Source organism: Haliotis rubra, unplaced genomic scaffold, assembly GCF_003918875.1.
Source record: "Haliotis rubra isolate DU_JTF1 unplaced genomic scaffold, ASM391887v1 Scf104, whole genome shotgun sequence".
Taxonomy (NCBI): domain Eukaryota; kingdom Metazoa; phylum Mollusca; class Gastropoda; order Lepetellida; family Haliotidae; genus Haliotis; species Haliotis rubra.
In genome coordinates this window covers 1,245,808-1,259,792 of record NW_025764937.1, presented here as the reverse complement: position 1 = coordinate 1,259,792, position 13,985 = coordinate 1,245,808, and the positions used below count along the sequence as shown (strand labels likewise).

The 13,985-nt window shown below is 41.6% G+C and overlaps 2 protein-coding genes across 2 annotated transcripts in view; both read left to right on the top strand.

Annotated features, from left to right (window-relative positions):
- Nucleotides 1–5,151, top strand: part of LOC124274165 (heparan-alpha-glucosaminide N-acetyltransferase-like) — a 28,522-nt gene extending 23,371 nt beyond the window's left edge. Inside the window, exons 12-17 of the mRNA XM_046709482.1 lie at nucleotides 585–711; nucleotides 1,237–1,323; nucleotides 1,558–1,632; nucleotides 2,461–2,531; nucleotides 3,357–3,469; nucleotides 4,218–5,151. Coding sequence (XP_046565438.1) covers nucleotides 585–711; nucleotides 1,237–1,323; nucleotides 1,558–1,632; nucleotides 2,461–2,531; nucleotides 3,357–3,469; nucleotides 4,218–4,393 — 649 coding nt within the window. The 3' untranslated portion in view covers nucleotides 4,394–5,151. The remainder of the gene's footprint in view (nucleotides 1–584; nucleotides 712–1,236; nucleotides 1,324–1,557; nucleotides 1,633–2,460; nucleotides 2,532–3,356; nucleotides 3,470–4,217) is intronic.
- A 3,086-nt stretch (nucleotides 5,152–8,237) lies between these two features.
- Nucleotides 8,238–13,764, top strand: LOC124274153 (aquaporin-11-like). Its single transcript, XM_046709474.1, has 3 exons — nucleotides 8,238–8,515; nucleotides 11,041–11,685; nucleotides 12,859–13,764. The coding sequence occupies exons 2-3, from the start codon at nucleotides 11,046–11,048 to the stop codon at nucleotides 13,062–13,064; spliced, it is 846 nt and encodes a 281-aa protein (XP_046565430.1). The 5' UTR covers nucleotides 8,238–8,515; nucleotides 11,041–11,045; the 3' UTR covers nucleotides 13,065–13,764.
- The last annotated feature ends 221 nt before the right edge of the window (nucleotides 13,765–13,985 follow it).

The following is a 13,985-nucleotide window of genomic DNA, read 5'->3' as shown; positions in this document are numbered from 1 at the left end:
ACACGTCTAGTCTGGTATTGACTTCTTCATCAGTAACATTAGCCTATCACTTTTCTGTCTAAAAGACGTTAAGATATGGTACTTGTTGGTCCCTGCCTGGCGCTCGGCATTAATAGGTACAACAAGGACTGGTCGGCTCGGAGTCAGTATAATGTGTCTGAGTGGGGTATTCATGCTTCACTGCGGCATGGTATCTCAGTGGGCTAGCACTATAAAACCATCTTAAGTCTGGGCTAGTACAAGCAGCCGCACATACACATACACACGCACGCCCGTCGTCAGATGAGCGAAATATTCTTAAGCACGACGTTAAACCCAATATCACCTCACCTCACCTCACCTCACCTCACTTTTCTGTCTTCGATTCTGGTTTCACAGCTGACTTCGGGACCTACCACTTTATTTTATGGACCGTATTCTATCCAACACAGCACAAATTGTGTTTCATGACCTTCTTGCAGTTGCTGAATAATTATGTAAAGGCAGTAGTTTTGCTGGGTGTAAAACCCGCGGGCAAACTGTGTGGTGCATGTTGGGAACTCCCTAGGTTAATGACATGTCATATTGTGAACGTATGTTTACAGAGGCTACATCGGACCCGGAGGTTTGAGTGATGGCGGCAAAAACTACAACTGTACTGGCGGGGCCGCCAGGTACATTGATTACGTGTTGCTAGGCAACGACCATATATACCAGTACCCCACCCCGCAGGTACGTTACGTAATTATTGAGATCACACATATTAAACGCATAATACCAGATTTTGTTTGCAGACAGAAAATATATATTTTTACATTTCAATTAAACGATTTAATAGTTGATTTCAAGTCCAAAAGGTACTAAAATTTTTACATATTACCAGATAAACGGTTTGAGCAATTGAGTATTTAGTCGAATATTATCACTCACATTTGTTTGTGTTTTGCTCAGGTATGATTCAAGTATATGTTTACTCGATTGGATTCAGTCTATTTTTAAATATTTGTAACTAATAAGTAAATGTGTTCCGTATATGTACCCAGAAATACACCTAATTGGAACTCTCTGTGTCAGAATATTCAGCTGTTTTGAGTTCAAGCACTTACATACCACAAGGGATAGTTCACCTTGCGATTTAATAGGGCCAAGCGTATGTATCTGTAACGGTACTTTCCTATCGCGTCTTGGGATAGCAGCACAGAATTTGGGGGGCATTCCTACTTGTTCCTCATAAATAGGATATCCATCATGTTTCAGGCATTATACGAGACGCAGGTTCCATACGACCCGGAAGGAATTCTAGGAGTTTTGACATCTGTTTTCCTTTGCTTTTTGGGAGTGCAGGTATGTTGAGGCTGAAACCTTTAAATGAAATATTGTGTTTTATTTTTCAACTAATGAAGCGTCTTGTTCCTTATTAAATGTAACTGTCTCATTCTTCGTCGCTATAATCTATGTTTGAAAGAGAAAGTTATGTAAGGAGTAATTTGTCTTGGGCATGTGGTAAACGTTTTCGTTGGTGGCTATCGTGGATACACCAGTATTAACTGCTTGCTGAAAGAAGTGTTACTGTTTCAGGCTGGGCGCATCATCATCACGTACCAGTCCCACACAGGCCGTATTGTCAGGTGGCTCATCTGGGGCGTCATCACGGTAGGGGTGATGCTTGTTCTTTTGTATAAGTGACCCGTGAAGATCCGGGTTTGAATTGATCTCCAGCAACCCGTGCTTGTTGTAAGAGGCGACTGCTGGGGTCGGGTGGTCAGGCTGACTGACTTGGTTGACACATGTCATTGTATCCCAATTGCGTAGATCGCTGTTCATGATGTTTGATCACTGGCTTGTCTGGTCCAGACTGGATTGTTTACAGACCGCCGCCATATAGCTGGAATATTGTGCAGCAGTAAACAACAAACAAATCAAACAGTGTCTTCACCCTCGTGGTCTCCGGCAACATTTACCTGTAGTTACAGGTGATCTAGGTGGTCAGCTGGTCAGCTGGCTCATGTGAGGTATCATCACAAGAGGGGGGATGTTCATACTGATATCCTACGACCCTCACCCACGTGGTGACATTTGTCTGTAGTTAGAAGCGATATAATGGATGGGGTTGTATCGTCGTATTAATGGCAGGTTGTAAGTATTCTGGCATAAGTCACGTGTCTGTCTTGTCCAAATCAGCTTGATCATTGCTGTGTTTGGGGTTTAGCAAACAATACACTACTGGCGTGTGTGAAATAGGAAAGGCGAAATAGGAATGGGATTGGAGATACAACAGATGGGATCGAGTGCACTGAACGTATTATCCTTAATAACAGATCAGCGAACCGTAAACATCCTTTAATGACAGTTTCAGATACCCAATATTGAAATGAGGCTAAACGATGTTGAGATGTGTGACATGTTCTTATCAGGAACGGTGAGTAATATGTAATGATATATTTGAAAAATAAAAACATTTAACTACATTTGTCTTTTCAGGGAGCGATTGCGGCACTGCTTTGCAAGGGTAGTCAAAACGACGGCTGGGTTCCTGTAAATAAAAACTTGTGGTAAGTGTAGGATTCCGGCATTACTCTGTACACGTTCGTACCCAGTGTTCTAACAACCTCATCCCGTGAATCTGCGTTCGTCTAACACAAATTATAACTAATTTTTCTTTCATCATACAATATTATGTTGTCTTAATTCTAATTCATATTAAACCACCGTTGATGTATTAATATATGAAACGGTTGAAATGGCATACCCAAAAGAACCAGACGAAGTTAAACTTTGCTCAGAAGATCGATCACTGGTTTGCCTGGTCCGGGTTTGATTATATACTATTCACACTTTGCAAAGGATCAAATCGTGGATTCAACAGAAAACTATGATGTGGGGTCAAATTTGGTTTAAATATCTAAGCTTACTGTAAGCATGGATCTAGGATTCAGTATGCCATTTCATCTTGTGGAACCCATACCTGCTATTAACAGGTGTTGTGTACTTGTCAATGACTCGTTCCATGATTTGCGAAATGGTTGATTGGTGCCTTGAAAACCATTTTATGGTTACTCATGTATCAAGTGCATAAGGTTAGATTAAAGTGTCTGTTTGTCTAAGGAGGGGTTACCATATCATTATTATCTAGTTTTAAATGGTTACAGTTTCAAATTATATAAATCTACGTTTAAAAAAGTTGAGAATTTTTTTTATCCTTAGCAAAGGGTGAGTGGTATATTACAGGCCACTATCATATAGGTGGATGTAGCTTCTAAGTTAGGCGTTACATAATTATACGGTATAGCGTCACACGTTTCCGTCTCACCTGGATTAGGTAAAACATTGTAATTTGTAAATAAACAGTTACTAATTATGCCGTCTTAACTTCTCAGGTCGGTTTCCTTCGTGTTGGTGACGGCGAGTTTCGCCTTCTTCCTTCTGTCGGTCATGTATGTGGTCATGGACATCGTACACTGGTGGGAAGGCGGGCCCTTCCTCTATCCAGGTAAATCACATGCTGGTGTTCTGTAGTTTCAGAAGCAGGTATATTCCCGGTTTAGAACAGGACGTCAGCATCATTGGCTTGCCCTGCTAGGTGATAGATCAACCCATTGTTTTCATGTGTACACTAAAAGCATACTTGTCCCCGCTTGATAGGAACTCTTTGGTATCCTCCCAAAACTTCCACATCCCAAAACTTCCACAGCTTATAACAACAACATTTCTGGTTGACTGCACACCCTTTGGCATACTAATTACCTCTGTCTGTAATGGTTTAGCCCATTAATCAGTAATGATATTTACTTCAGTGATAACCTCCCGTATTTCATGGTTCATTGCCTTTGAGACTTCATCTACATCTCACCTCGCAAAATGAGATGCCGTAACATAAGTAAGAGAAGCGATCATGATTTGAAGCATATTCTTGTTCGAATACATGGACAACTTTTGTTTCTAGTAGAGATGTTTAGTTTAAGGCTAGGACCTCTGCGACTGGCCATACATAATTCAGATACAAGAACTGAGATTTGCGTGAGTCGTAACCCTAAGATTGCTCTGTGCAGCGAAGTCCTGATTCATCCGTTTCTTTCTCATGACTTCGGAAGCTATATTTGCAAAACATTTCATGCAATACAGGAGTTGATATATTATAAATAATTGAGGTATTAACGAATTTACATACCAAGTAACCCCATGTCGAATCAACACAACAGCTTACGTAGCATGTGACGTGTATGTGATGTTTGTTCCAGGTATGAACTCGATCGTGGTGTACGTGGGCCACGACCTGCTGTGGCGACTGTTCCCCATCAACTGGGAGATCGAGGAAATCCACTGGAAGCTGCTGCTGCAGGACGTGTGGGGCGCCGGCATCTGGTGCTTCATCGCCTACCTCATGTTCCGCAAGAAGTTCTTTGTTGCAATCTAACAGAATTGTTCTAGAAGAGGCAATATCTTCACGAAAAGTGCCTTGTTCATGGCTAGATAGTTGAAGAACATATGTTCCTGTTGTGTGACATGAATGTGTTCCATGTTTACTGTTCTGCGAGATCCTGTGGAAGTGTAACCCTTTGAGGTTTGAGAATTTGATGAGCGTAAGAAATGAGTTTTCTGGTCACAGGATCATTGGTCAGATAATTGGAATAACAAGTTCGATACAACCCGATAAAACATAGATAAAATACATGTTACACACCTGGGGCCCGTTCCACAACGTGATTGTAGCGCTACGGCTGTCGTAAGTGTATGTTAAAGTGGGGGAGTTATGATCATCTTTGCGCTACGATCGCTTTGTACCCTGCATTTCAAAGAGACCATTCCATTAGTCAGTGAGTGGCCCGGTCTTCTAATGTATCTCAAAAGTTAAACATCAGAACGTTGTGTTTTATATTTCACTGTATACACAATATCTATCTTTTAGTTTATTGTCTCCAAATACATTAGGATGTAAACATATATTGTTATTGAATACTTTTCATATTTCATAGTTTCATTGTGCACTATTAGTTCCATAGCTCATATGTATATTGCCATTGTGTGTATAACATGTATAAATGAAACTGTTCATGACATTGTAATATCTTTTGTGCTTATGTAATATCAAAACACTGTAAAATTTGTATTTATATTTGATATATATGTTGCTTATTAAATATGTTATGATCAATAAACATGTATCATGGTTGACTGATCAAGCTCGGTTGTTTTGACGTACTCTACATCTCCAAGGCTCGCGCTTCGGTTAACCGGCCATAACAGCTGAAACCATTCCCGTGCTTCTCACACCTTCACAAAGGAACTTATTTCGTCTAAGTCCTCACTGGTATTGTGCCTCAGACTCTCGCAACATGTACTTGACTTAGATCAAGGGAGCGTATTTTATTAATGCTTCATGCAGTTGTACTGTTTCCATCAAATGCTTACAAAGGCGTTCCCTTTGGGACAAGCGGGCATTGGAGTTTTTACATAATAACTCCCCATTTGAGAAAAATCTTCATAAAGACACGACCCCTGAAGATCCGGATTAGAATTGATCTTCAGCAACCCATGCTTGTTGTAAGAGGTGACTAACGGGATCGGGTTGTCGGGCTGGCTGATCTGGTTGACACGTCATTGTATCCCAATGTGTAGACCGATGCTCATGATGTTGATCACTGGATTGTCTGATCCAGACTCGATTAATTACAGACATCCGCCATGATAGCCTTAACGTTGCTGAGAGCGGCGTTAAACAACAACCAAACCAAAATAAACTCAGCGTCGTATTACAGTGTATTCAGTCGCTGCATTCTGTCACACATAGTCAACAAACGTCAAAATGTTGACTGACGTTTGACCTGTTTTTGCACGTCATTGCACGTGGTTATCACAACTGTTCTGCTTTTGATTTCCTTTCCTCTTTTTCTTATATAATTTACTTTATAATACTACTGAAGTTAAAACGCGTGTGTTTCTGCACTGCGCCATTTAACAAACATGTGAATAAAAGTTTTTCATTTTGTCATATTGTTGGGCTTGTTGGGGCTAGGTGACATTTGGCTTTACGTTGCCGTCATTAATATTCCCACGTATTATACAGCAACGCCTGTGTCATCGTGGCGCGGTGGGGTAGCCTAGTGGTTAAAGCGTTCGCTCGTCACGTCGAAGATCCGGGTTCGATTCCCCACATGGGTACAATGTGTGACGCCCATTTCTGGTGTCCCCCCGCCGTGATGTTACTGGAATATTGCCAAATGCGGCGTAAAACCATACTCAGTCATTCATTGTGTCATCGTGGATGAATGGTACTGACGAAGTAGCAACATACATTATTCACGTTGTGCACGTGGTAACTATCAATGTGTTCGTCGTCGACGTAGCTGTCTCGTAACACGTTTAGTTTGAATGTTTACTACATATTGTATGACCAGGTATGGCGATCGATGTGAATAGGGACGTAAACTGGTCAGTATGTCACCGACTTCACAGCGTTCACTAACACCGTGCTCCGTACATCAATACATCTTTAATGTAACACAATGGCTGTGGAATGTCTAACAGCTGCATCTCCGAGGTCTACATCTGAATAATTCACCATACAACAGTGACAGGATCGGTGTTTGAGCCGGTGGTAGTCTTATATATGCCATTGAAACTGGAGATGCAGTTGCATTTTTCACAACTGGTAATTAGGTTGTACAGTACGTACGGAACATTAGCATTTGATGCTCAGTAACAGTAACACTTCATCAGTATCTGCATCACTATCTGCATCACTATCTGCATCAGCAGCATGCCGCATCTCATCTGTGACTGACAGTTATGGAGATTATAACGCTTGTATTTTTAGGATAACGGATATACTTGTATTAGGAGTAGTCATTATATTTAGTGAGCTTAGGCTGCCAAAGATAAACTATTAGTGCAATCATTTCTATTCCTTATGCAACAAACACGTAATATTCTCTTTATCACATAATATAATTCTTATGAATTGTGGTTCGAAAACCTCTTCTCATCTCTCACAAACCGTAAATAAACATGGCACGGTTTTGTTCTGGAAAATACAAATAACTGCTTGTTAAAAGAATATTTAATATAACTTACGTCAGGTGTCACGTGATAAGCCAGTTGGACAGTTACGATATAGAGTAGAGTTCCAACCGAAAACTCTAAGACAGTGGTGTAACTGCACATTATTATACATGAGAAAATGTCCTGCACATATGTTTTCTACCTTCATTTCGCGGATTACCATCGGTCCGCCTCAAGAGTAAGTGCCTTTTGTTAAAGGGGGATCCGCAACTCTCTTCTGGGTTACACGCCACGTCTAACAGACTGTCCGGCTGTCAGATGTGAGTTTATGTAAAGTTACGAATGCAGTCAGATGTCCACATATAACGACGAGATGAAACAAGGAGACACTTCGGACATGGTCCGGCAAATCTAACAGACATAACGCCTCATAGGTCTACAAGCACAGGCAAGGAAACTGTGTCTTCGCCGCTTAAGTGTGATAACGCCACTGTTTATTGAACATATTAATTGAATTTAATTCCCACTAGAGATTTCAATGTGTAATTTTGAGTCAATAATTACTTTCCGACAATCGTTATTAGGGAACATCTGGGATTCGAATCCACGAATCGGATCTTGCTGATAATCCGTTCGGAAAAAGTAGCGGATTGTTGAAACGAGGCTGGAGATTCAGAACTAGTAGTAAGTACCATAGTCTGTCATACAGACCCTGAAGCAAATATATCCAAGAAAGCCCACGCAAGTCTAGAAATGTGGCAAGTCTAGATTTCCTCGAAGGAAGTCTCAGGGCTTCTATTCAGTATATATATATTTTTTTTACTATGAACTTTTTTCAGTAAAATATGTTCATTTCAGAGACTAGTTGTTAGTCTATAAGTACCAATGCAAATGCAGTTTGTCTCTTAATCTCATATCAAAGTGGCTCTCCTTGCCAATTTGAATATCGTTGTCTATTATTTTCTATCAACATATATTTTTAATACGAAGCAATTCTAGTTTGAATGTATGAGTGTCAAGGGATATCTCTCTCGTACAGTACACCGCGTACAGTACAGTCTGTCTCACAGTCCCTGAATCACATTATTTTCCCCACTGCCAAGCTCTCTCTGCAGTGCTAAAGCCCTAAATAAAGCAAGTCTAGATTTCCTCAGGTAAATATATATGGTCTTGTTTGTTACTATCAAATTTATATATATTCAGAGACTAAGCCTTAGTCTAACTCCAACTGTACGCAGTCAGCTGTAAATGGCCTGACCTACTGCTGTGTGTGAGCCGGTGTTGGACGAGTCTAATCTCACAGGGAAGATCTGCAAGTGCTCGGCCAGGCCACCTCCTGTTGCACGTACGGCTCACAAAAACTACTGGGGAGGGTATTCACTGCATGCTGGTCACTCAGCGTGGACAGAGGTCACTCCCGGCAACACGGACAGATATTTCGAAGAGGAAGTGCATCTCGTGGATAAATACGGATAAATACTGCAGATAGTTTCGCAGTGTTTTGACAGCTTCCGCAACTTGAATAATCCAAGTGCAGGTATGTACTGTAATGTTTGACTTTTGTTGTAGGGGTGATTTATTGGGTCACAGGAAGCTGACCTAGATCCACATCTGTTCATTGTCAGCCTCGAGCATATTAGTAACCATAGCAGCAAGCCATACCATCAACGCTTCGCGGTCACTGCTGGTTAAATAAAGGGACGCAACTGCTCAGGGGAATAATGGCTTGGGTACGATACCGTTGAGGTTTATGGAATGTTGTACAAGTTCAGTAATAAGCACTTTCGCTGCTTGTCACGCGTGACGTGATCATGACATGTCTGTTCATGACCACGGTGTATCTTGTCAGTCATGCAAATGACGAAGTAACTGTTTGTCCGTGAGTTGGCTGTGATCACTCGTGCAGACCAACAATGAAGGTCATGAAAGTGAACGCAACGCCTCGTCTGTACCCGGCCTATTCTATGCAGTCCATGGGCAGATGATAGATTTTGAAGGAAAACGACAGGTGGGGTTGGGTGGTGTTTGGTAGTGGTGGATTGTGTGTGGTGGGGGAAGGGGAGGGGCAGTTAGTGGTGGTGTGTGTGTGTGTGGGGGAGAGAGAGAGACGCATAGGCTACTATTTGTAAGGAGTGGCGATGGGGGCCCAAAGCGTTCCCCTCAAAAGTTAAGCATGAAATATGATACTTTATAAACTTTATAACAGCCAAATCAACATATTATCGTTCGATCAAAACGAATGACATCATATTTCAAAACGAGAAAGGGCAACGAGGAGCCCAATCCCCAATAATCACAAAAAAGGACAATTTCGGCAGACGGTCTTTGCAAAACAATACATTGATACTAGTAAGTGAGTATTATTTTACGCCGCTCAGAGCAGTATTTCAGCAATATCACGGCATGATACATAGCGAATCTCACCCGAGTGTCTTTTGATATCAAATATATCACCACGAGTTGATAAAGTAACAAATATCCGAGTGTTGATATATTAGATATCTGAAGACACGAGGGTGAGATTCTATTTATCATCAAATATCACTCTTCATTAGTTTTCAATTAAAAATGTACATCTCTGAACACAGTACTGCCATTAGACTTGCAGTGCAGCGATTTCATAGCATTGTGACGCCATCAAGTTCATGACGTCATAGCACTGTCAGGGCATTGTACAAAATCTACTGTTTGATCTGGCACAAGCAATATCTCCTGTGGACTGACTCACTGACTGAGTTTGGTTTTACGCCGCTTTTAGCAATATTCCAGCAACATCACGGCGGGGACACCAGAAATGGGTTTCACACCCGGGTCTTCGAACCCGGGTCTTCGGCGTGACGAGCCAACGCTTTAGGCTACCCCACCGCCCCTATATCTCCTGTGGAGTTTGGGATGATAAAACAGAAATAGGCTACACATGTTGCAGCCATATGTGGAATCGAACCCGGTGTTGCAACTATTGCAGCCGTAACACAGGATATTACACGTGCATTCACGATTTGATCACGAGGGAAGCAGATGTTGAAACACACAACTGTGTCAGGGCCATATATCACTGCAGCTGTGTTGAGGTTTATATATATTGATGCACAACGTCCGGGCTCGTGACCAGGTAATAAACGTGTATATACTGGTTTTCTAATTTCATCGGTGGGGAGATGAGCAAGGGTGGTGATGTCGAAAAGAATACTGCAGATTCAAATTGGCAACTCCACTTCTGAGTTGACTTATTATTTGAAACCTTGGAACATTACAACATAGCAATGACCCGTGAAGGTCCGGGTTAGAATGAATCTTCAGCAACCCATGCTTGTCGTAAGAGTGAGTGAGTTGGGTTTTACGCCGCTTTTAGCAATATTCCAGCAATATCACGGCGGGGACACCATAAATGGGCTTCACACATTGTGCCCATGTGGGGATTCGAACCCGGGTCGTCAGCGTGACGAGCCGACGCTTTAACCATTAGGCTACCCCACCGCCCGCTTGTTGTAAGAGGCGACAAACGGGATCGGGTGGTCAGGCTCGCTGGCTTGGTTGACAAATGTCATAAATTCCCAAATGCGCAGGTCGATGCTCATGATGTTGATCACTGGATTGTCTGATCCAGACTCGAATATTTGCAGACCGCCGCCATATAACTGGAATATTGCTGAGTGCGGCGTAAAACTAAACACACTCACTCACTTACAACATAGCAGTAATTATCAATAACCCACCATGAACATAACAATTCATTCACTTTCTCTTTTTGAATATGGTGAAATGATGTATGTTGCATTGGAATGTTAACTGCTGAGATCTTCAGCAACCCGTGCTTGCCGAGTAACGGCATCGGGTGGTCAGGCTCGCTGATGGTTAATACATATCATCCTATACCAGTTGCGCAGATCTCATGATGTCATTCACTTGATTGTCTGGTTCAACCCCGATTATTTACAGACCGCCCTTTAAAGCTGGAATATGCTGAGTGCATCGTTAAAAAACAAATAATCAAAACTACATTAAACTTGAACGGCACGTCATCTGACTTCATGAATATTACAAATATCTCCCATGTTGCAGTCGCCATGACGTGGAGGAGTCTCTGGTCGCTGGTGCTGGGGCAGAACCCGGACAGCGAGTTCCTGGAACCGTACGCTGCCTCTCTCATCTTCTTCCTGGTCAACATGACTTCAGGAATCCTCCTCCGATCCCTAAACAAGGTGTTCTCTCCTAGATGGGCCCAGGAATATATTGCCGACTTCCTGGCAACAATGGAGGCCTGTGCCTACTTCTTCGAGAACAACTTCGTTTACAAGTACTATGGCCCGTTGTGGCTTGGGATAGCCATTGTGGTCCAATGTTTCATTTGTGGCCGAACATTCGATGGAGCCTCCGAGAATCCAGTCAACGCGTTTCAAAGGCTGGTGACAGGAGAAATTAAATTTCCCAAGGCAATGATAAAAATATTTATTCAGAGTTTAGCAGGACTTGCTTCATATCGGTTCGCGCAGCTAGTGTGGTCACTGGATCTGATCTCGGACCACCATGAAAGATACTACGAGACCGAATGTGCATCTGACCTTAACGTGACCTTGACCTTCGGTTTCTTGATAGAGATGGCGGCGACGTTGTCGGATAACTGGCTGTGCATGCAGACTGTTTCCCGCATGTCTTTGCTTGATGAGTTAGTCAAGTATGCAAATGGAGCTATCATGATCGTTGTCGGTAAGTATGTTATCTTGTAGGTCAGCTATTTACGGTAATGCCACATAGCTACACGGTGACAGCCTGTTATCAGTGTAAATATACATGTATGTCAGCAATTACGGCAATCATAAATCGACTGATTGTCTGTATAAGTTGCTTTAAGATTTACCTCGACATTTAAGCTGTAAATTACCTTCCTCTCCTTAAACGTATATGTCTTTTAATCTGAAATCTCCTTTCTTGGAGTTAGGAAGGGGAAATATGTATTTCACACGTTTCCATATGTTTATGGAATATGAAACAAAACGATCATTAAACGCAAAAACGCAGACAGTATTGCCCTGTACTGTGGTAGAAGTGATCAGGGTTTTACACAGACTTTGAAAAAAAGAGAGTCATGGTGACTCACAGTATTTATTTTGGGGAGTCATGTTCAATGTTTTGGAGTCATGAAACGTTTAGTGTAATTTTTATTTATTTATCAAAAAGTAAGAGTTTTGCAGAGATTTTGTTGTTTTGTGTTGTATTTCCATTTAAATGTTACCGGAAGTTAATAAATAGTTTATTTGTCACATTTCAAATCAGTCATAACAAAATACAGTAAACTGAACAAATAATCATGCTTGTGATTTATTCACTGTAGCATACAGTTATTAACATGAATTGAAAGAAATATCTACATTAATGAAGACCTCATGAAAACTATCATTGTTTGCTTATCAAATCAATTTTAATGAACTGAATTCTGGGGGTCACTCATAAAACTTGCGTCAAGCTTGACTCATATGATAATATTTTGATAGTCTTTTACAAAATTGTTGCGTCAAATACGCAGGAATCACGCGTCATGTAAAACCCTGAGTGATATAAGTCTTAGACGTTTACTCATTGATGAAACAAATTATCGCGGATATAGTGTTGACATAAGTAGGATCATTATCAGCGCGACGTTGGTCTACGCGCATAAACCCTCGATCAGCAGATCCAGGCATAACCACGAGAAGCAATTCTCCACTATGAAACGCGTCGTTTAACACAACTGTGCCACGTACACTGGGGATTCCGGTATGGAATTAGTACCAAGCAACATTTTGGGGTTGAAAGAGGCAGTAGGGTGGTTAGCCTTGACAAATAATGGGACTTCACACTAATCCTAATCCAGAAACTATTTATGAATGTTATGGTTTCCAGGTATTGCCACGACCGGCATGTACTTCAACCCCGCCATGGCGTCTGGCCACACTCTGGGCTGCAAGGGAACGGCCATGCTGGATCATTTCCTGGTGTACTGGATCGGCCCGTTTGTCGGTTGTCTGGTCGCCCTTGTCCTAAACAAAGGCCTCCACATTGACATGTCTGATGCAGCTCAGGCTGACAAGAAGAAGAAGCTGGAATAATTGTCTCATGCACACCATCAGTATTAAGATAGGTATTGCTGATTAGGATTTTTAAGGTGTTTTCTCTTCCTCCTTCAACCTCCTCCACAAGATTGCCCTAACGTTTTAAGCTATACTTCAGAAGCTTCGCATTGTGCACGAATTATGGCATCAAGGAAGTTGGTATCAATTCCGTTGTAGCTACAACCAGTAATGTACAAATAGTCATATGATACAACTAGTAATATATGAACCATTCAGGCAGCGTGTGCAAACTTATGACCACGTTCCAGGCCAAAAGTTTTGTATCGTATTCTTGTGACCTGTGTTTTAATTTTATTAAACGGAACCGAGACAAGATTGGGACAGTGATGCAGCAACGGTTCATGAACGATGCGGTTCGTCCGCCTTTTGGTTTAAGCCTTTACACGCACTACATATTTCTACGTTACTGGAATGTGTCGACTGCCCAGTCACCCATGTCAGAACTGTCTTCACTCAGTACCAACATTGAAAAAGACGAGGATGGAGGAGGTTTGTGAGATTGAAAGCTGCTCAACGAAGCGAAGTATCAATCCATACATACTATATTAAAACATGTCAGCGTATCGACTCAAGTATTTTAGTGAGCGGTCTGTAAAATCTGTCGATGAATCTCTGATCCATGACAACAAATGTTGTATGTGCTGACTCTGAAATCGTTACAAACTAGCTTAAGATAGATTAAATAAAATTTTCAAATGTTAAAACAAACTGGCAATGTTAAAATATAGACACAGTGATTTGAACTGTTGTTAATTCATTGCCGATATTATGCTGTAGACACGGACATGTGAACGTAGATAAGCCATTGACATTGTCGATCTTATGACGTTGACGTACAGATGGACATTGAAAGCACACGACGAATACAATGTTATGGTGCTAACAGAAACAGGTGGA